This window comes from Elaeis guineensis, chromosome 1 (genome assembly GCF_000442705.2).
Source record: "Elaeis guineensis isolate ETL-2024a chromosome 1, EG11, whole genome shotgun sequence".
Taxonomy (NCBI): Eukaryota; Viridiplantae; Streptophyta; class Magnoliopsida; order Arecales; family Arecaceae; genus Elaeis; species Elaeis guineensis.
The window spans coordinates 135,151,760-135,170,196 of record NC_025993.2 but is presented as its reverse complement, the minus strand read 5'-3'; the positions used below and the strand labels follow the sequence as shown (position 1 = coordinate 135,170,196).

The 18,437-nt window shown below is 33.9% G+C and overlaps 1 protein-coding gene across 1 annotated transcript; it reads right to left on the bottom strand.

Moving 5' to 3' along the window:
* Window positions 1–249: 249 nt before the first annotated feature.
* Window positions 250–1,758, bottom strand: LOC105060414 (ethylene-responsive transcription factor ERF113-like). The gene is made up of 2 exons (XM_010944093.4): window positions 1,458–1,758; window positions 250–1,008 (listed from the first exon to the last, which is right to left on the bottom strand). Exons 1-2 carry the CDS (start codon window positions 1,621–1,623, stop codon window positions 476–478), a joined length of 699 nt encoding a protein of 232 aa, XP_010942395.1. The 5' UTR covers window positions 1,624–1,758; the 3' UTR covers window positions 250–475.
* Between the last annotated feature and the right edge of the window lie 16,679 nt (window positions 1,759–18,437).

The window sequence follows — 18,437 nt, the reverse complement described above, 5'->3', positions numbered from 1 at the left end:
CCTATTGTCCTTATTATTCTTTCTCTGAGACTTTCATATATGCCTTGTTCACATACAAAGACTTGGGAGATATATAGAGTGAAAGCTTTACACTAATAGGAGCTGGAGATAAAGTAATTTGAAGGTAAGCATCCATGAAGTCTCCTCTTTTCATTGCCTCTACTTGTTGCTGAAAAGATGGATTCTTATTACTTTAAAGACAGCAAAGAACCATGGAAAGGATAAGCAACAAACCAAAGAAAAAGCCCATGGCAAAACACTAAGAGGCCCCCTCACACTATCATTCTCTCTCTTTTGGTTCCTCTTTTGCTTTTTGGAATTGCACTTGCATTCTACTACAATAACACTCCAAAAGTTCGAGAAAACAGAATCAAACAAATAAAATAACCACAAAAACAAATCGTCACTTACCCATGGTCCCATCCTTCTCACCCCTCTCACCGTTGCACCATCTCAAACACGTTGGTCAGCAGTCTCACTGCTGCTGGTTGCTGTCTTTATCCTTCTGGTCTCCACGAGGCTGCCTTGAGCTAGAGGAAGAAGAGCTCCTCATCTGCGAAAAGAAATCCAAAAACTCTTGCGAGGAGCCTGACGTGGAATGATATGACACTTGAGAAGACCCCGAGGTGAAAGAGTCTGTAACGAAGAGCCCCGATGCCACACTGTGCAGGTCCTCATCTCTACTTTGGAGGAGCTGAGCATACTGAAGGAGGTCAGGGTATGATGCCGTCGGCGGTGGGGTGATGGGCTGGGGCGGTCGCTCTGGGATCCCCCTGCTGACTAAGAAGCCGAGGTCAGTCCGGCCTTGGACTCTCTCGGGAAAATTGAGCTTGGCCTTGGTGCCTTTGAACCTCAGGGCTGCCTCATCGTAGGCTATGGCGGCTTCTTCGGCCGTGTTGTAGGTCCCTAGCCATACTCGCGCTGCCTTCCTGGGGTCCCTTATCTCTGCGGCCCATTTCCCCCATGGCCTTTGCCTCACTCCCCTGTAGTGTCTCCTCCTCACATTCCCTTCATTAATTCAAGGGTTTGCCAAATGAACGAATGAGAGAGAGAGACAGAGAGAGAGAGAGAGAGACCGAGAGGGAGAGAGATGTGTTGTGATCATGCAGCCCTGCATGTCTAAATATTTTAATGTTTGATTCTTATGCCGACAATGTTCAGCAACATGCCCAAGACCAATCTAGTGCCGGAGGAAAAGTTAAAATCCCTAAGAAAATATGGAACAAAATGCTCAATTAACAAACATACGCCAATCGTAAATAATAGAATAACACAACTCCAGGGTCTGAGTGGCATACGATTATCAGTAGATATTGTAATTTTCCTAGCTGGCTAGCCACTAATTAGCATTTTTTCCTAACTAAATAACCTATATATCGAGATCTAGCTAGAAATAAATAAATTTCAAGACTCAAGCGAACGGAAGAAGAAAGTGGTGCAACAGTCCTAGCTCATACCTTGCTCTTCTGAAGGCTGGCTGAGCTCTCTCTCCATGCTTCCCGACTCCGGTCCGGCCATGGCTGGGTTCAACTCGGACTGAATCACCACAGACTCGCTCCTTCCCACTCCCACTCCCACCCCCGACAAGCTCGAGCTGATCACATGCGCGAGAGCCGACACCATGGCCGACGCGTCCTGATCCGCGCGCGCCGCGGTGTAGCGAACGCGCTCTTCCTCTTTCTCTTCCGGCTCACTGGAAGGGAGAGGCCTCTTCCCATGCCTTCGATCCACCTTTCTCTTTCTCTCCTCTTTTGCCTTAGAGCTCCAACGACGGATTAATCTCCGCTTTAGTTTCGAGTTCAGCTGATGATCATTTTTATGGTGGTGGATCGAGGAGAAGAGGAGGAAGAAGAAAAGAGAAGAAAGGAATATGTGAAGGTATATATATATATATATATATATAGAGAGAGAGAGAGAGAGAGAGAGAGAGAGAGAGATGGGAGGAGGAAAGAAGAAGAAAGAAAATATAGAAAGAGATGGCAAGGTCTCAGAGGTGGGGAGGATGATAAGAATGGGCATTGGGGTGGTGTGGGGCTTTTATTGGCTGCTTATTGAGCCCTCCTCTTTTTCCTTTTTTTTTCTTTTTTCATTTTTCTTCTTTTATTTTTCTAACGTAATAACTTGAGTATCTCAAGCTCTCTAGACCGTATGACCACGTTTGCACCAGTAGAGATGAGTGTTGAATTTCCCCTATAAAATATGGTTTGAGAGACATGAAGAGGAGCCCAACAAGGCAACCACCACATGCGCCACACAATTGCTCTTGTAGATGGAACCCAACACCTTAGGTTTGGTTCTGGGGCTGATGATTGTTTTTTTTCTTTTTTTTGGAAGAGTTCTGTTTTAGGGTAACAAATGCTTGTTTATTTGATTGGCTGCTTGGACATAACAAAGCTACTTTGGGCTCCTCTGGAACGCATAATTAAATTTCAATTTGAAAAAGAGGCCAGAGTCAAACAACTTGACTCGAATTCTACGTTTGGGTTTGAGCCGTATACCTACGTTTCTTTTAAATTTCTTTTTGTTGAATGGCATCTTTTAAATAATTTTTGCCCTTGGTAGTTGGATCGAATTAAGTGGTCAAATCTATATTTATTATTCTACAAAGATTAAGGGACATTAACATCCGGTCCATTTATTGACCGGACTTTAACTTTTAGGTCATGTTGACTTTTTATGTAACTTCTAATCTATTTTTAATGGGGCTTCAACTTTTACTTCTTATGGAATGAAAATATTCCCAATTCAATATCATATTTTTTTAAAAAAAAATCTAAATAAGATAAATGAATTGAAAAGATAAATTAACTATATATAATGATAAATTAATTATGCGTGATGACAAATTAACTATATACAGTAGTAAATTAACTGTGTACCATATCAATTTAACTATATGTAGCAGTAAATTAATTACGTACCATATTAATTTAACAGTATGCAGTGACTAGTTAACTATGTTTCATATTTATTTAACTATATACAGTGATAAGTTAATTAACTATATATTATATTAATTTAACTATATACAGTCGTCATTTAACTATATACAATGACAAATTAATTACGTACCATATTTATTTATCTATGTACAATGATAAATTAATTATGTATCATATTTATTTAATTATATAGAGTGGTTAGATAACTGTATACCATGTTGATTAGCCAGTTAGTTAGGTGCAATGGTAAATTAACTATATACCATCACTATCATCACGGACAATGTCCTCTTGAGCCTTGCCGTCGACCATCTTGCCGACCCTATCTCCTATCCAATCGACGATCACTATATATAGTGATAAATTAACTATATACCATATTTAGTTAATTGTGTACTATATTAATTTAATTATGCATAGCGATAAATTAACTATGTACCATATGTATTTAATTATGTATTATAATTATACTACAAGAAATAAGATAATTAGCTACATAAAAAAAGCATAGCTAAATATCAAAAAAGCATAGTTAAATATGACTACCAATGTAAAATACATCGGTAAATATGCATCGACAAAAGGGGGGTCGATGATTTCTTTTGCCAACAGAAATATTTTTCCATCGACAAATTTTAACTTTTATTAATACTTTTTTTAGCATCATTGATTATTTACCTATGCTTAAAATAAGTATCAGCAAAAAAATTTTTTAGTGATACAAAATTAGTGTCAAAAAAAGTCAATTTACCGATACTTAAAAAGCATCGATAACTTTATTTAGCAACGTAACTGGTTTACCTACGCTAAAATAAGCATCACAAAAATTAATTTTTTGTGATGCTAAATTTTCGTCGAAAAAAATGATTAGCGATGCTAAATTTTCATCACCAAAAAATTAGGTTTTACCTATGCTTATTTTGTGTCGCTAATTGGTTTGTTTGACGATAGAAAATAAGCGTAGGTAAAAATCTTTAGCGACGCTATGTAGCATCGCTAAATAGAGTATAGCATCGCTAATGGTGGCACACCCGGTATCCCGACATGTCTTTTGGTGACGCTACGTATTATTTACAGATGCTAATTAGCATCGCTAAAGATTTTTACCTACACTTATTTTGCATCGCTAATTATCTTTTTGACAAAAAAATTACTTTTATGATAATCTTTTATAATTTTTTCTATAAACCTTTAGACAAACAAATATATATAATATATACATAATATGTACACTACCTTCTTCATTCACACATATGCCAGAATTAAATTCATTTCACTTTAATAACAACACAATCTATATATATATATATATATATATATATATATATATATATTATGTTTATTTTTATATCCACACATGTAGTAAAATAAATAAATAAATAAATATATATATATAGTGTTTATTTTTATAACCACACATGTAGCAAAATAAATATATATACAACCGTATAAAATGTCATATAAAAATATATGCATCCATACAAAATAAAACTGTACATGCCAAGCCGTATCACAGACCTACAATAGATTAAAAACTTAAGTTAGCAAACTAATTATTTACTAAATGATAAAAATATATAGATTAAAAATAATATAAAATAATATCGATAATAGGAGGATATTCATCATCATTATTGGTAGAGTTATCATCATAAGCATCAGTAGGGACGTCGGGAACCAATAGGGAGACATACTGGGAGGCATGCAGTGAACTAACTAATCGAGCTTGGCCCCAATTGCTACAAGCTGAGATCTAAGCTCAATATTGTTATGCTGTAGGGCTGCTATATCCTCTTGAGATCTACAGCGGTCCTCCTCCACTCGACACGTCTCCTCCTCATGTCTCCTCTCCACCTCACGGAGATGAGCATCACAAGAAACATGTGATGCTCTAGAGTAACTGGAGGCCACAACCGCATATCCCAATCTCGTAATTTAAATAGATCTCCCAACAAGCACCTCATCACATATATCATCATCTGTGAATGGGGTGGAGCCCTCAGCAATGGGCTGGGATCGTATCTCCATCATCTGATCCTAATTAAAAAAAATATAAATGTAATTAAAAATTTAAACTTCATAATAAAATTAAAATATAGAACTTAATTAATTAATACTTACATGCCTCTCTTTAATCTCAGGAAGCCACTCCCCCATCGTCCGACGATGGATCTTCTGGTAGACATCAATCCGCTCGGACAGCTATTCTATCTCGATGTCCCTCTAAAATTTATGAATGTAAGTTCACAGACACACATATATTCTAAAAAATCATTGCAGATATATGTATGTGTACTTACCAGCTCATATTGATGCTATGCAAATGACTTTGATCCATCATAATGCATCACCGTGAGCCTCGATCAATTCTGTGCATTCCTATCGCAAAAGACCTAATAAGCAAATGCATTCAAGATATTAGTGAACATATTATACCACATCAATTCGATAATTCATATTTTTATTATATATAATAGTTATATCCAGTATAAAATATCCTCATACTTGTTGAAGAAGAGATTCCAATCGAGACGTGAAACATTCCTGTGGGGTGTCTCACGTGCCCCCCTTGGCCCACGTGCATCGAAGACCTTCTTCCAATAGCTATAGAGCTCATATCTAAATGCCTTAAGCAATCTCTCCATATGCCTAAGGATAGCCTCCTGCACGTGCGGGGTATCAATCTCCTTGATATCAAAGTCATGCTGTAGAAGTAATATATAACATATAAGATTTAAAAAATAAAAGTTAAATACATATAAAATTAAATATAAAATAAATAAAAAATATATTAAAAAATATAATATAATTTATATCTAGTTACTAATAAATGGTCGAGGATGGTCTACTTCTACGGCCTTGAAATTCTTCGCCAATCGAACATCGTCAGGAGAGCATATGCTTGGACAACGATGCCAACCTCGCATACGTACGGGTCTCTAACATGGTGATGAACTGGCATGATATATCCCAATGGGATGACAACCCTCATCCTCTCTCCAGGATGTGCCTTCCTCCACTCTTCAAGCTTCTCATTTCTGATGGCTCCACGAGTCCACCTAATGATAGTATCAACTGTAGCAAAATAAAAGCTTAAAATCAGTTATTTATATATGATAAAAATTTAAAATAAATTAAATATAAAAAAATTATAATATACAAAATCAACCTATCATGGTAAGAGATGATGTGCCTACCTCAATAGATAGCTGTGGAGACGAGGTACCGATATTTCTATATAGATCCCTTCTCTCAGATGGTCCTCCTGATCGCATAGCATAAAATCAATTATTTATATATGATTAAAAATTAAAATAAATTAAATATAAAAAATTATATTATGTAAAATCAGTCTGTCATGGTAGGAGATGATGTGCCTGCCTCTGGATGAGTCGACTGCTGCTGAGATGGAGATACATTGACATCTCCATGTGGCCCTCTTCTATGAGATGGTCCTCTTAGTGGCATAGCTTAAAATCAGTTATTTATATATGATAAAAAAATTAAAATAAATTAAATATAAAAAATAATAATATATAAAATCAATCTATCATCGCAGGAGATGATGTGGCTGTCTTATCTCCGTGTGGGCGCACTCTGCGCGATCATCCTCCTGGTGTCGTGCTTGTATCAAACAATATATTAAGATAGTATAATATGAATAAAAATTACATCGATACTAAATGATATATAAAATATAAGATATATGAGTTTTTTTTGAAAAATTACATATTATTATTCAATGTTTGTATCTTCATCTGGAGGATTATCAACATCTTCATCATCATAATCCATCGATGTATAATCTTCCTCACCATCATTTATGAAGCGTCATCATCATCCTCCGACACATTCAAATTTAATTTATTAACATCAACATTATCAAGTTGCACGTCATCCCTAATCAGAGGAGACGTGCTTCCAATATTGGCAATGTACTGTCTCAAGTTAGCTGTATTCTGTTCCTCCTAAAAGAAATCCTCATCTGCTTTTATCTTAGAACGAACATTTATGTCATAAACACGTTTGGTGTAATCTTTTGTACAACATGCTAGCCGTCTTTATATCTCATATCCTTTAGATATTTATCTGCTTTGCCTGACTAGCGAGTATGAAATGATCAGATTGGTACCATATTTTCACAAAGTTGATGCTTGTAAAGTATGCATTTTTGTGAATACTAGTCCTATTATTGCTGATATCCCAGCATTAATATTTAAATAGATAAACAAATCATTTTGATCCATATCTTAACTGTATAATATCTGTTAGGATACCATAATATTCAATCTCATTATCTCCATCAGTTTCCAACTTCAAAATTTCATTATTTTGAGTCTGCCTCTGCATATTAAGATCTCTTATATGAAATCTCATGCCACCAACAAGACATGAGCTATAACATGAAATCTTAGGATCAAGGTGGCATGCTAAATCATATGGTTCCTCATTGCATCATTTTTCTTATTATGATACATTAACATCATCTGCAACAACATGCGTGTAAATTACGATAAATCATCTGTATACATTACATATAATAAAAAATTGAACAAAACTGCTATAGTACTTTCATGTTGTCTGAATCAAATTACGAACTTCCTTCGATATCGTCCCTCGATATCTCTATTATTTTGTCACAATAATATGTCTCTATGCTCTCTACAATAAATACATGCTCATTGTTTATTTTACCTTATGAAAAGTATATAATATTGATTATGTAAAAGTACTTACTCCATAAAATGATAGATTTTTTCATAATTATTTAGTACATAAAAATGTATCAGGTTGCATTCTTTTATGTCCGTATATTTGTACTTTCTTCCACCAATAGGACGAACATTAATCTTAAAAATAGATAATGTAGATTCAATATCAGCCCACTCCCTATCTGTATTGCGGTCTTCACGACTGAATCATGTTTCTACATCATCGAGGTATATCAAATAGAATGTAAGACACTCTATGAAAATGTATGCTTCTACAATTGATCCTTCTGAACGTGCTTTATTTTGCACATATTGTTTCAACTTATATAAGAATCTGCATATATAAAATGATAACATAAATATAAAACACATGTAATTAGAATTGTGATGGTTGTAAATTAAGTAAAAAAATTAATTTTTTTATAATATTATTATCGCTCAATAGGATACATTTATCAGTATTGGATGATCCGACAAGTAAAGCCTCCCTTAGAAGATGAACCGCCAAGTATACCATAATATCAAAAAATGATGGTAGAAAAATTTTTTCAAGCTTACACAGAATTAGGACAATGTTTGATTGAAGTTTTCAAGTATATCAACTTGAAGTTTTGACAACATAATTCTGAAAGAAAATATCTATTTCAATAAGTGCATTTTGTACCTCTGGGGTGGAGAAGCCATGTATGACATTGGGTATAAGACGCTGCATCATAACATGAGAGTCATGACTCTTCATACCCGAGATACACCATCTTTCAAGTTCACACGGCTTGAAATGTTGGAGGCAAAACCATCAGAAAATTTTATGATTTTTAACCACTCACAAAAAATTCTTTTCTCATCTCCATGCAATGTGTAACTTTCAGTTGGTATTAAGTATTTCACACCATCATGGGGCACCAAGTGCAACTCATGCCGTAATCTCATTCTTTCCAGATCTAGCCAATTAGAATTTGGATTATCTTTTATTTTTCTCTCGATGTTAAGAAGTATCCCAATAATATTATCAAAATATTCTTCTCAATGTGCATGACATCCAAGTTATGATAATGTAGGAGATATTCCAATAAGATAATTTAGAAAATATACTCCACTTCGTTCAGTTCAACTCTGATTCATTACTCTTTCGCTTGCGACTCTTAGAAACTTTATCAAATTTGATACTGCCAATAGCCTCTAGTTGTGCCAATATATCATCTACGCTCATCACACAAGTGGCCCACGCATCTCTGATTTTTCATTAAAGTATCAATTCTGATGGATTCTTCAAGAATGATTAGATGGTAAAAATCGATGATGAACATATAGATAATTTTTCTTCTATGATTTAGTCTAACAGAGTAGCTATCACTGTTGCAAATTAGACATGCCAAATATCCTTTTGTGCTCCATCCAGATAGGTTACCATATGCCGAAAAATTATTAATTGTTCACATTATTATCGCATGCAATTAAAATTTTTTTTGCTGGCTGAATCATATGTTACAATACCAATCTCTCAAAGTTCTCTCAATTCATCGATTAAGGGTCACAGATAAACATCTATCTCATTACCATGAGTTGTAGGTCCAGGAATAAGTAATGATAAAAATATAAATGGCTATTTCATGTATTTTTATGGTGCAACATTGTACGGTATTAGCATAACCGATCAGATATTATGATCCCAATGGATTGAAACCATCGACACTAGGCCAAAATGAATGTTGCAGAGGTCACTAGCAAAATAAGGATATTGTTTGTCAATTCCTTCCAAACTATAGAGTCAGTTGGATGACTAATGATGTTATCCTCAAAATTCTCATCTCATGATGCCATCTCATCACCTCGACAGTCCTTGATGGCTAATAAAGTCTCTGAATCTTGGTGTTAATAGAAAGTATCTCAAAACCTTGTGAGGTCACTTTTTATCTCTTTCAAAATCTTCAACATACCTTGACTCACCACATTCTGGGCAACAATCTAAGTGTTGATGTTCTTTATAAAATAATACACAATCATTCTTGCATGCATGTATCGGTGTATAACCCAGTCCAAGTTCATGCATATATTTTTTTGTCTCTGAATATGATTTTGAAAGTTTTTCACCATCCGATAATGCCTCCTTGATTAAGTTCAATATAAAATCAAAGGACTTTTGACTCCAACCAAACATGGTTTTACCATGGAGAAGCTTTATCAAGTACTCAAGCTTCGAGAACTTCTTAAATTTGGATATAATGGCTCCTTGGCATCTCTCATGAGTTTTTCAAAATATCCATCATTTGTATTATCTGTACTGTTAGGAGAGTTGTCAGAAGAGTTTTCAAAATATGCCCTTCATAAAAATCATCTAACATCTCATTGATGCCAATTGATTCAGGCCGTTGACTCGTATATTGGCCTCTTATGTTAGTAGGTCTACATTCCTCATGCAAATCTCAAATAGTATACTTTGAATCCATACCCCAATCAATAAGTGCTCCAATGTTGTATCTGTAGGCTGGAAGTAATTATTGTGACATCTCTGACAAGGACATTTGATTCTATTGAGATCATCAATTTTTTCTTATACAAATCTTATAAAATCTCTAATACCTTGTCGGTATTCAGGTAAGATGATAGAGCGAGCATTTATCCAACTCTTGTCGATATTTTTCATCTATCCATGAGATATGTACATCATTAAAGTATGTATTACAAAAAAGGTTTTAAAAATGCATGATCCTATCCATTTCTAATAACAATAATAAGATTAATGAATATTAACTCCATCAATTCCTTCCTAATAGGTGTGGTCCTATTTCTTTCAAAAATGCATCACTTTTATTGTTGCCACAGCTTTGTTCTTTGTTCCATATCCAAAAAAATTTAGCAGTATGCCCTACAATTTTTTAAGTATACAATATAAATGGATTATATTTTAATCACATCTAATATGTACTCAAAGAACAAACGAGATAATTGTAACAAAATTTTTACCATAGAATAAAAAATATTATGACAATAATAAAAAATTGATGCATTTCTGAACTACCTAAATCGGGGCATTCAAGATCCATTCACAGAGTCCGTTTTGGAGACTCTGGGACCAACTCTTGAACGAAAGTTTAAGGTTACATCAATGCATATATTAAATCATGATTGGATTGTGACCCAGATCTAGACCGAATCCCAAATCGGATCCGACCCGAATCCTAGACCGGATTCCAGAACTATAGTTCTATGCAATGCAAATTTTATAAAAATAAATACCTAATTAATCATTTAAATTAATAAGTAATTATAAAATATAAATTCATCAATAACAATAATTCATATGCATTAAAAATTTACTGAGAATTTGGCTAATCCTAGTTAAAACATTAAATCATAATCACAATAAAACATAGAGACTAAACAAGCAAAAACATTAAATTATAACAAGCAAAAGCAATGTGCATGAAATAATAGGGACTAAATAGAACCTAACAAAGTAAATCGAGTTCAGATTTTGGGTTGAAATCCAAAACCCAAAGAAGCAGACATTGTGAAAAGAAAATTATGGCATGAATACCAGGGTTTGGACAATCACAGATATACCAATATATTCACAACCAGAACGAGCCCATTGGTGAATGCCAATAATGCAAGCATTCAGTGAGGCAGCGATATGGAGTATTTTCAGGGCAGTTCTACTACTACTTTTCTAGGGTTTCAATCAAGAAATGGCACGTCCAATTGGTCATGGGCTGATACCAGTGTCAATTGGTCCTCCACCCCTAGCCCCAACGGCCGTCCCCTCCCCCTGGGCCCTGGCAGTCCGCCCCTGCTTCCGCATGACTAGCCCCCCTGAGCCCTGACGCTCTATCCCTATCAGTGCCCCCACCATATTTTTCAAAATTATTTTTTTAAAAATAATATTTTATCATTATTTTAAAAATCTAATTATTTTATTACCAAAAATAATTTATTTTTAAATATTTTAAATATTTTATTTTAACAGCTTTATCATTACTATTTTTTAATACTTATTATTATTTTTATTAATAAATTATTAATTTTTAAAAAATAATTTTAAAAATTAATTCTTTTATTTTTTTTCCTCCACCTTCTTCCCCGTAAGCCACAACCCCCCCAAATCGGTCGCTCTACCCCCAGCCTTCCGCCCTCAACCCCTGTGGCCGTCCCCTCCCCCTTCGGGACCAGGTGGTCTGCTCCCGACCTCCACACGACTAGTGTCCCCTCCCCTTCCCCTCGAGCCCCAGCAGCTGTCCATGGGAACACAAAAGCCCCCACCCCCCATCCTCTACCCCCAACCCGATGGCTGTCCCCTCCACTTGGGCCCCGATAGTCCGCCCCTAACCTCCGCATGACTATTCCCCCTCCGCTCCCCCTCGGGCCCCGCGGCCGTTCGAGAGAACACAAAACCCCCCGATCCTCCACCCCCAGCCCCGACGGTCGTCCCCTCCCCCTCGAGCCTCGACGGTACGCCCCGACCCGAACCCCCCTGGCCCCAAACCCCCCCCCACTGCCTCCCCCACTCCTCCCTTCCCACGGAGCCACAAAAAAAAGTATTTACCTTTGAAAGTCAACGACGGTGGCAACAGCGATGGCGACGATAGCATACTCGATAGTGGCAATGATGACCAATGGTGGTGACGATGGACGTTGAGAGCGACAACAATCGAGGAAGAGGGAGGGAGAGAGGGAAATGGGGGTGCGGAGTGGGTTCGACAGGGAGATAGGCTTCAAGGAACATAGGAAGTGGGGGTGGGAAATGAAAGCGCACAGAGGAAAATGGGCTCGCCGAATTTCTTTTATTTTTATACCTATTTATCAATGCAAATTTTACATCAAAAATAATGATAATTACCTATGCAAAATATACCATCGGCAAATATAATATTTACCTATGCTAAATTAGCATCAACAAATATTTTACTAAAATTAAAAAATTAATAAAAAAATAAAAAATTTTGTCGATGCTAATTTAGTGTAGGAAAATATCCTAATTACCTATGCAAGCTTTAAGCACAGGTAATTATGCTTATTTCCTAGGAAACTGTGCATCGACAAATATTTTTTATTTAATTTTTTTATTTTTACAAATAATTTATCATTATCTAAATAGTCGATATAATTTTAAAGTTTAAAATCTATCTTCACTATTCATTATCTAAATAATTATCATTAGAATATCGTCACAAAAGACCACCTCGATCTGATAGCTCTAACTATGTCGATCAATAAAATTCAATTTTGATGGTCACAAACGATCGCATGATGATTTAATAGATAGAGATCATCGATGGATTCAAAAATTTATAATGATAATTTTGATGATATTTATAGTATATTATCAAAATTTTACTTCAATCAGACATCATTAGCATGGTTGATTTAGCACGAAATGATTTCAATTGTTAAATAAAAAATGAGTGATCAAAAGGCCAAATGGCATTTGATTAAGGCAATCTTTTAGATAAATAATCTTTGCTACTACTTTCATTCTTTGTACGATGGTGATCATAAAATTCAAACCATGTGTATATGAACCATACATGTTAAGCAGATCTTACAAAAGCAAAAGTATAATTACTTAAGGATTTTAAGAATAAGTATCAAGAGACATATAGTTTTGGATCGTTCATATATATACTATTTGAATTTTTTGATCACCACCGTACAAATAATGAAAGTAGCAGTAAAGATCATTTATCAAAAAAATCATCTTAATCAGATACTGTTTGACATTTTGATCACTCATTTTTTATTTAATAATCAAAATTATTTTGTGCTAAATTAACCTTAATAATGATGTCTGATTGAAGTAAAATTTTGATCTTATGGTATAAATATCATCAAAATATTATTGTAAATTTTTGAATCCATCGATGGTCTCTATCTATTAGATCATCATGCGGTCGTTCGTGAATGTCAAAATCAAATTTTATTGATCGATATAATAAGGGCTATCAAATGAGATGGACTTTTGTGACGATACTCTAATGATAATTATTTAGATAATAAATGATGAAAATAGATTTTAAATTTTAAAAATATGTCAATAAATTATTTATAAAAAAATTAATTAAAAAAATAATTAGCTATATAAGTGATAAGCATAGGCAATTAGCTTTATTGCTTACGCCAACTTTACGTCGGCAAATATTTTTTTAATTAATTTTTTTATTTTAAAAAAATATATGTCAAAACTAAATTTGCATAGGCAATAAGCCTAATTGCCTATGCTTTACTTTTGTATAGCCAATAAGGTTAATTGCTGATGTGAATTTAGCATCATCAAATGTTATTCCAAAATAAAAAATTAATTAAAAAATATTTGTTGATAATAATTTTGCATCGAAACTTAATCTTATTTTTTATGCAAAAATAAAGCGCAGGAAATTAGGCTTTATTACCCATGCAAAATTAGCATTGGAAAATATTGTTTCAAAATATAAAAATTAGTTTTAAAAAATCATTTATCGATGCAAATTTAATGTCGGCAGTTATCCTAATTAGCTACGAAAGAGATAAGTATAAAAAATTATACATTATTTTTTTATGCTAATTATATGTAGGCAATAAGACTAATTGCCTATGCTTCCTAATTGCGTAGGCAATTAGATAATTATCGATACTAATTTTGCATCAAAAAATATTATCCCAAAATAAAAAAATTAATTAAAAAAATATTTTTCAGTGCAAAATTAGTGTCGACAATTAACGTAATTATCTACATAATCTAAAAGAGTAGGCAATTAGGCTAATTGTCGATGCTAATTATGCATCGGCAATCATTTTTTTTTTAATTAATTTCTCTATTTTAGAAAAATATTTATCGATGTTAATTTTACATAGGCAATAATGTCTAATTGTCTATGTTTCTATCTAGCGTAGGTAATTAGGTTAATTATCGATGCTAAATATACATCGATAAATATTTTTTAATTAATTTTTTATTTTTGGCTAATATTTGTCGATGCAAATTTTGCATAGGCAATATTTCTAATTGCCTATGCTTCGATTGAGCGTATATAATTAGGTTAATTGCCTACACTAATTTTATGTCAAAAAATGATTTTACTTTTTATTAAATTTTTTAATTTTATAAAATATTTATCGATAAAAAATTAGCATCGATAATTAGCCTAATTACCTACACATAACGGAAGCATAGGTAAATAGCATTATTTCCTATGCAAAGTTTGCATCAAGAAATATTTTTTTTATTTAATTTTTTTATTTTGGATAAATATTTGCTGACATAAATATTGCGTAAGTAATAATTTTGTTTTCCTATGCTTCATATTTGCGTAGGTAATTAGGTTAATTTCTGACACTAATTATGCGTTGATAATTAGTTGTTGTGATGTATTTTAGTAGCATAGCTAATTATTCTAATTTTATCAATATTTATTTTTTACATAGCTAATTGTTCTCTTTATCTATATAAAATTTTTCGTAAGTAAATCTTGTATTGGCAAAAGTCCTATTTCTTATAGTGTTAGTTAACTATATACTATATTAATTTAATTATATATAATATTTATTTAATTATATATAGTATTTATTTAATTGTATATCATGTTAAATTTAACTATATAATATTTTTAGTTAACTATGTATCATATTAATTTAACTATGTACATTATTCATTTAACTATGTATAGTGTTCTTTTAACTATATACCATATTCATTTAACTGTGTACTATATTTAGTTAACTATGTACCATATTAATTTAATTATGTACCATAGTTAGTTAACTATGTACTATATTAATTTAATTATATACCATGTTTAGTTAACTATATACATTATTAATTAAACTATGTATATTATTCATTTCATTATATGCAATATTTATTTAACTATATACCATATTCATTTAATTATGTATCATATTTAGTTAACTGTATACCATATTTATTTAACAGTATAACATAGTTAGCTAATTATGTATGATGTTAGTTTAGCTGTGTGCATTATTCATTTAACTGTGTACCATGTTCATTTAATTTTGTATCATATTTATTTAACTGTGTATCATATTTAGTTAACTATGTATCCATATTTATTTTAACTATGTATCATTTTTAGTTAACTGTATACCATATTATTTAATTATATATATTATTTATTTAACTATGTGTAGTATTTATTTAACTATGTATCATATTCATTTAACTATGTACTATATTTAGTTAACTTCATACTATATTCATTTAATTTTGTACTATAGTTAGTTAACTATGTATCATATTAATTTAACTATATATAGTATTCATTTAACTATGTACAGTATTCATTTAACTGTGTACTATAGTTAGTTAACTGTGTGCCATATTAATTTAACTATATACATTATTCATTTAACTGTGTGTAGTGTTCATTTAACTATGTACCATATTTAGTTAATTATATACTATGTTATTTTAACTGTGTATATTATTTATTTAATTGTATGCAGTGTTTATTTAACTGTATACTATATTTAATTAACTGTGTATCATATTAATTTAATTATGTATCATAGTTAATTAACTGTATACCATATTAATTTAACTGTATATAATGTTCATTTAATTGTATGCAATAATCATTTAATTGTATATCATATTAATTAAACTGTATATCATAGTTAGTTAACTATGTACTATGTTAATTTAACAATCATTCTATTTAGTGAATAAGTGACCATGAATAAGGCAGTAATAGTATAGACAGGGATGGCAAGAATTCAGTGCCCCACTGCCTCCTCGGCCCACTATCGTCGGTGCAGCCGAGAAATCATGATTTCCTCATTCCCAACCGCACAGTAATCCCTAGCCACTCTCTTCCCCCCATCTTGATTGGATATTTACAGATCCTCTAAACCCATGGTCACTGTCACGACTGCCACTAACAATGATGATGGCGATGGCCCCCCACCCCCATCTCTCTTCTTAGAAAAATCAACACGATGGTGATGGAGATAGTGATGGAGGTCAACACGATGCTCGATGATCAAAATCAGTTCAATCAAATAACTTGATTAATGATACAATTAACTCCATAGAAAATCAAATAGATCAAATTTGATAGTATTTGGATCTGCTCAAGATAGGTGTCGATATACTGTCCGACGACTACAAATTAAGACTCTTCACTAAGCTCGACCAAAATTATTATAAGAAAATCATTTACTAAATCAATCTTAAAGAGATATATCATCTTAAAGCAACAATTCTAGAGAGAGAAAGTGAGATTTAGACTGAAGAGAGGGGGAAGAGAGAGAAATTCTCTCTCTTTTTTTTTCTTTCTTTTTTTTTTCTTCTTCTTCTTCCCACAGCTTCTTTTTGGTGGAACAAGGGACCATGAGGTCCCTTCTTGTTTCTCGAAATGGAGGCCATGGCTGGTCGGCTGTGGCCGGCAGCAAATAGGGCTGTGACGATGCAGCCCAAAGAACCCAAATCGATGGTCGATGGTGACCACCGGCATCGAAAAATCGAAAGAAAGGGGACGGAACAAGGAAAAAAATAGGGGTGGGCTTTGAGGGTGATTTTCAGCAAAATCGATGGCCGGCGGCAAGGCCTAGGGCCAAGAGGAGAAAGAGAAGAGGGTGAGGAAGAAGGGAGAGGCTTACCTCAAGCTTCGACGATGTCTCCAATAAGAATTTGAGGCAGGCACAGTGAGAGCGTCCATGGCTTCAACGGAAGAAATCAGAGAGAAAGAAGAGAGAGGAGGGCCGATGATCATCGTGGCTAGCTATGGAGGGGGAGGAGAAGTTTATAGGGAGAAGGAGAGGCCGAATCCTTTCTAGATTCAACTCTCTCTCTGATAGACTCACATGGAAGAAGACTTCTAGTAGGAGTCATCATCGTTCCTTTTCTTTTTTTTTGGATGCTCTGAGAGTTTGCAGATGAGGGTTTAAATGAGATTAGGGTATTACATCTTGGAGCCGAGGATCGGATGAATGGCGATGGTGCCGATCTCGATCTCCTGCTCCCTATCGAAGAAAACAACGAAAAATGAGGCGGAGGTGGCGGCGGCGGTGACTGGCAGCTTTGTCATCTCACCGGCAGGGAGGGAGCATCTGGATCATAGAGGCGAGATAGAGCTTTGAGGGGATAGGAGTGATGGGAAAACAAAGGAAGAAAGAAAAAAGATGAGGGCAAAGGCAAAGGTCGGGGAGGTTGATGGGGGCCTTCTGAGCAGAGATGGCAGAGCAAACGAGAAGAGAGTCGAGCTTGGGGAAGGGGTAGGAGCAGGATTGGTGATCGAGTTGAGAAGCCTTGTAGCGAGAGTAGCGAAGTCCATTCTCTCTTTTATGTAGAAGAGAAGGAAGGAATGAAGGGAAAAGAAAAAAAAAAAAAAAGATAAGTTGGGTATTTTTTAAAATAAGATAACGTTAAAGGATATTTTGTTACTGTAATGTAAAAGAATGGATCAGGAGTTAAAGTTTTGGTCAACAGAAATTTTTTGTTAGAGTGAAGTCAAAAAGGGGATCAGGAGTTAATTATCTAAAAAGATGATTAAGGATGAATTAGGTCAAATTAGTGATGTTCCATTCAAAATTGACATATTCAATTTGATCGGCCATTTCCATGACCGATCTGATTCGATCATTTCCGTGATAATTATGGTATTAAATTTATAAATTAACATTGGTCAAATGCAAGACTAGCTTATGGGTTACAGCTGTTCATTCTGGTGTCAGCCCATAAACATGACTTTTTTGATCGACCAAAACATGAGACCTTTTACTGGTGAGGACTTTATTTAGATCCTTTTTTTGGGGTAAAATTATTTGGTTTCTTTTTTTTTTATTGATA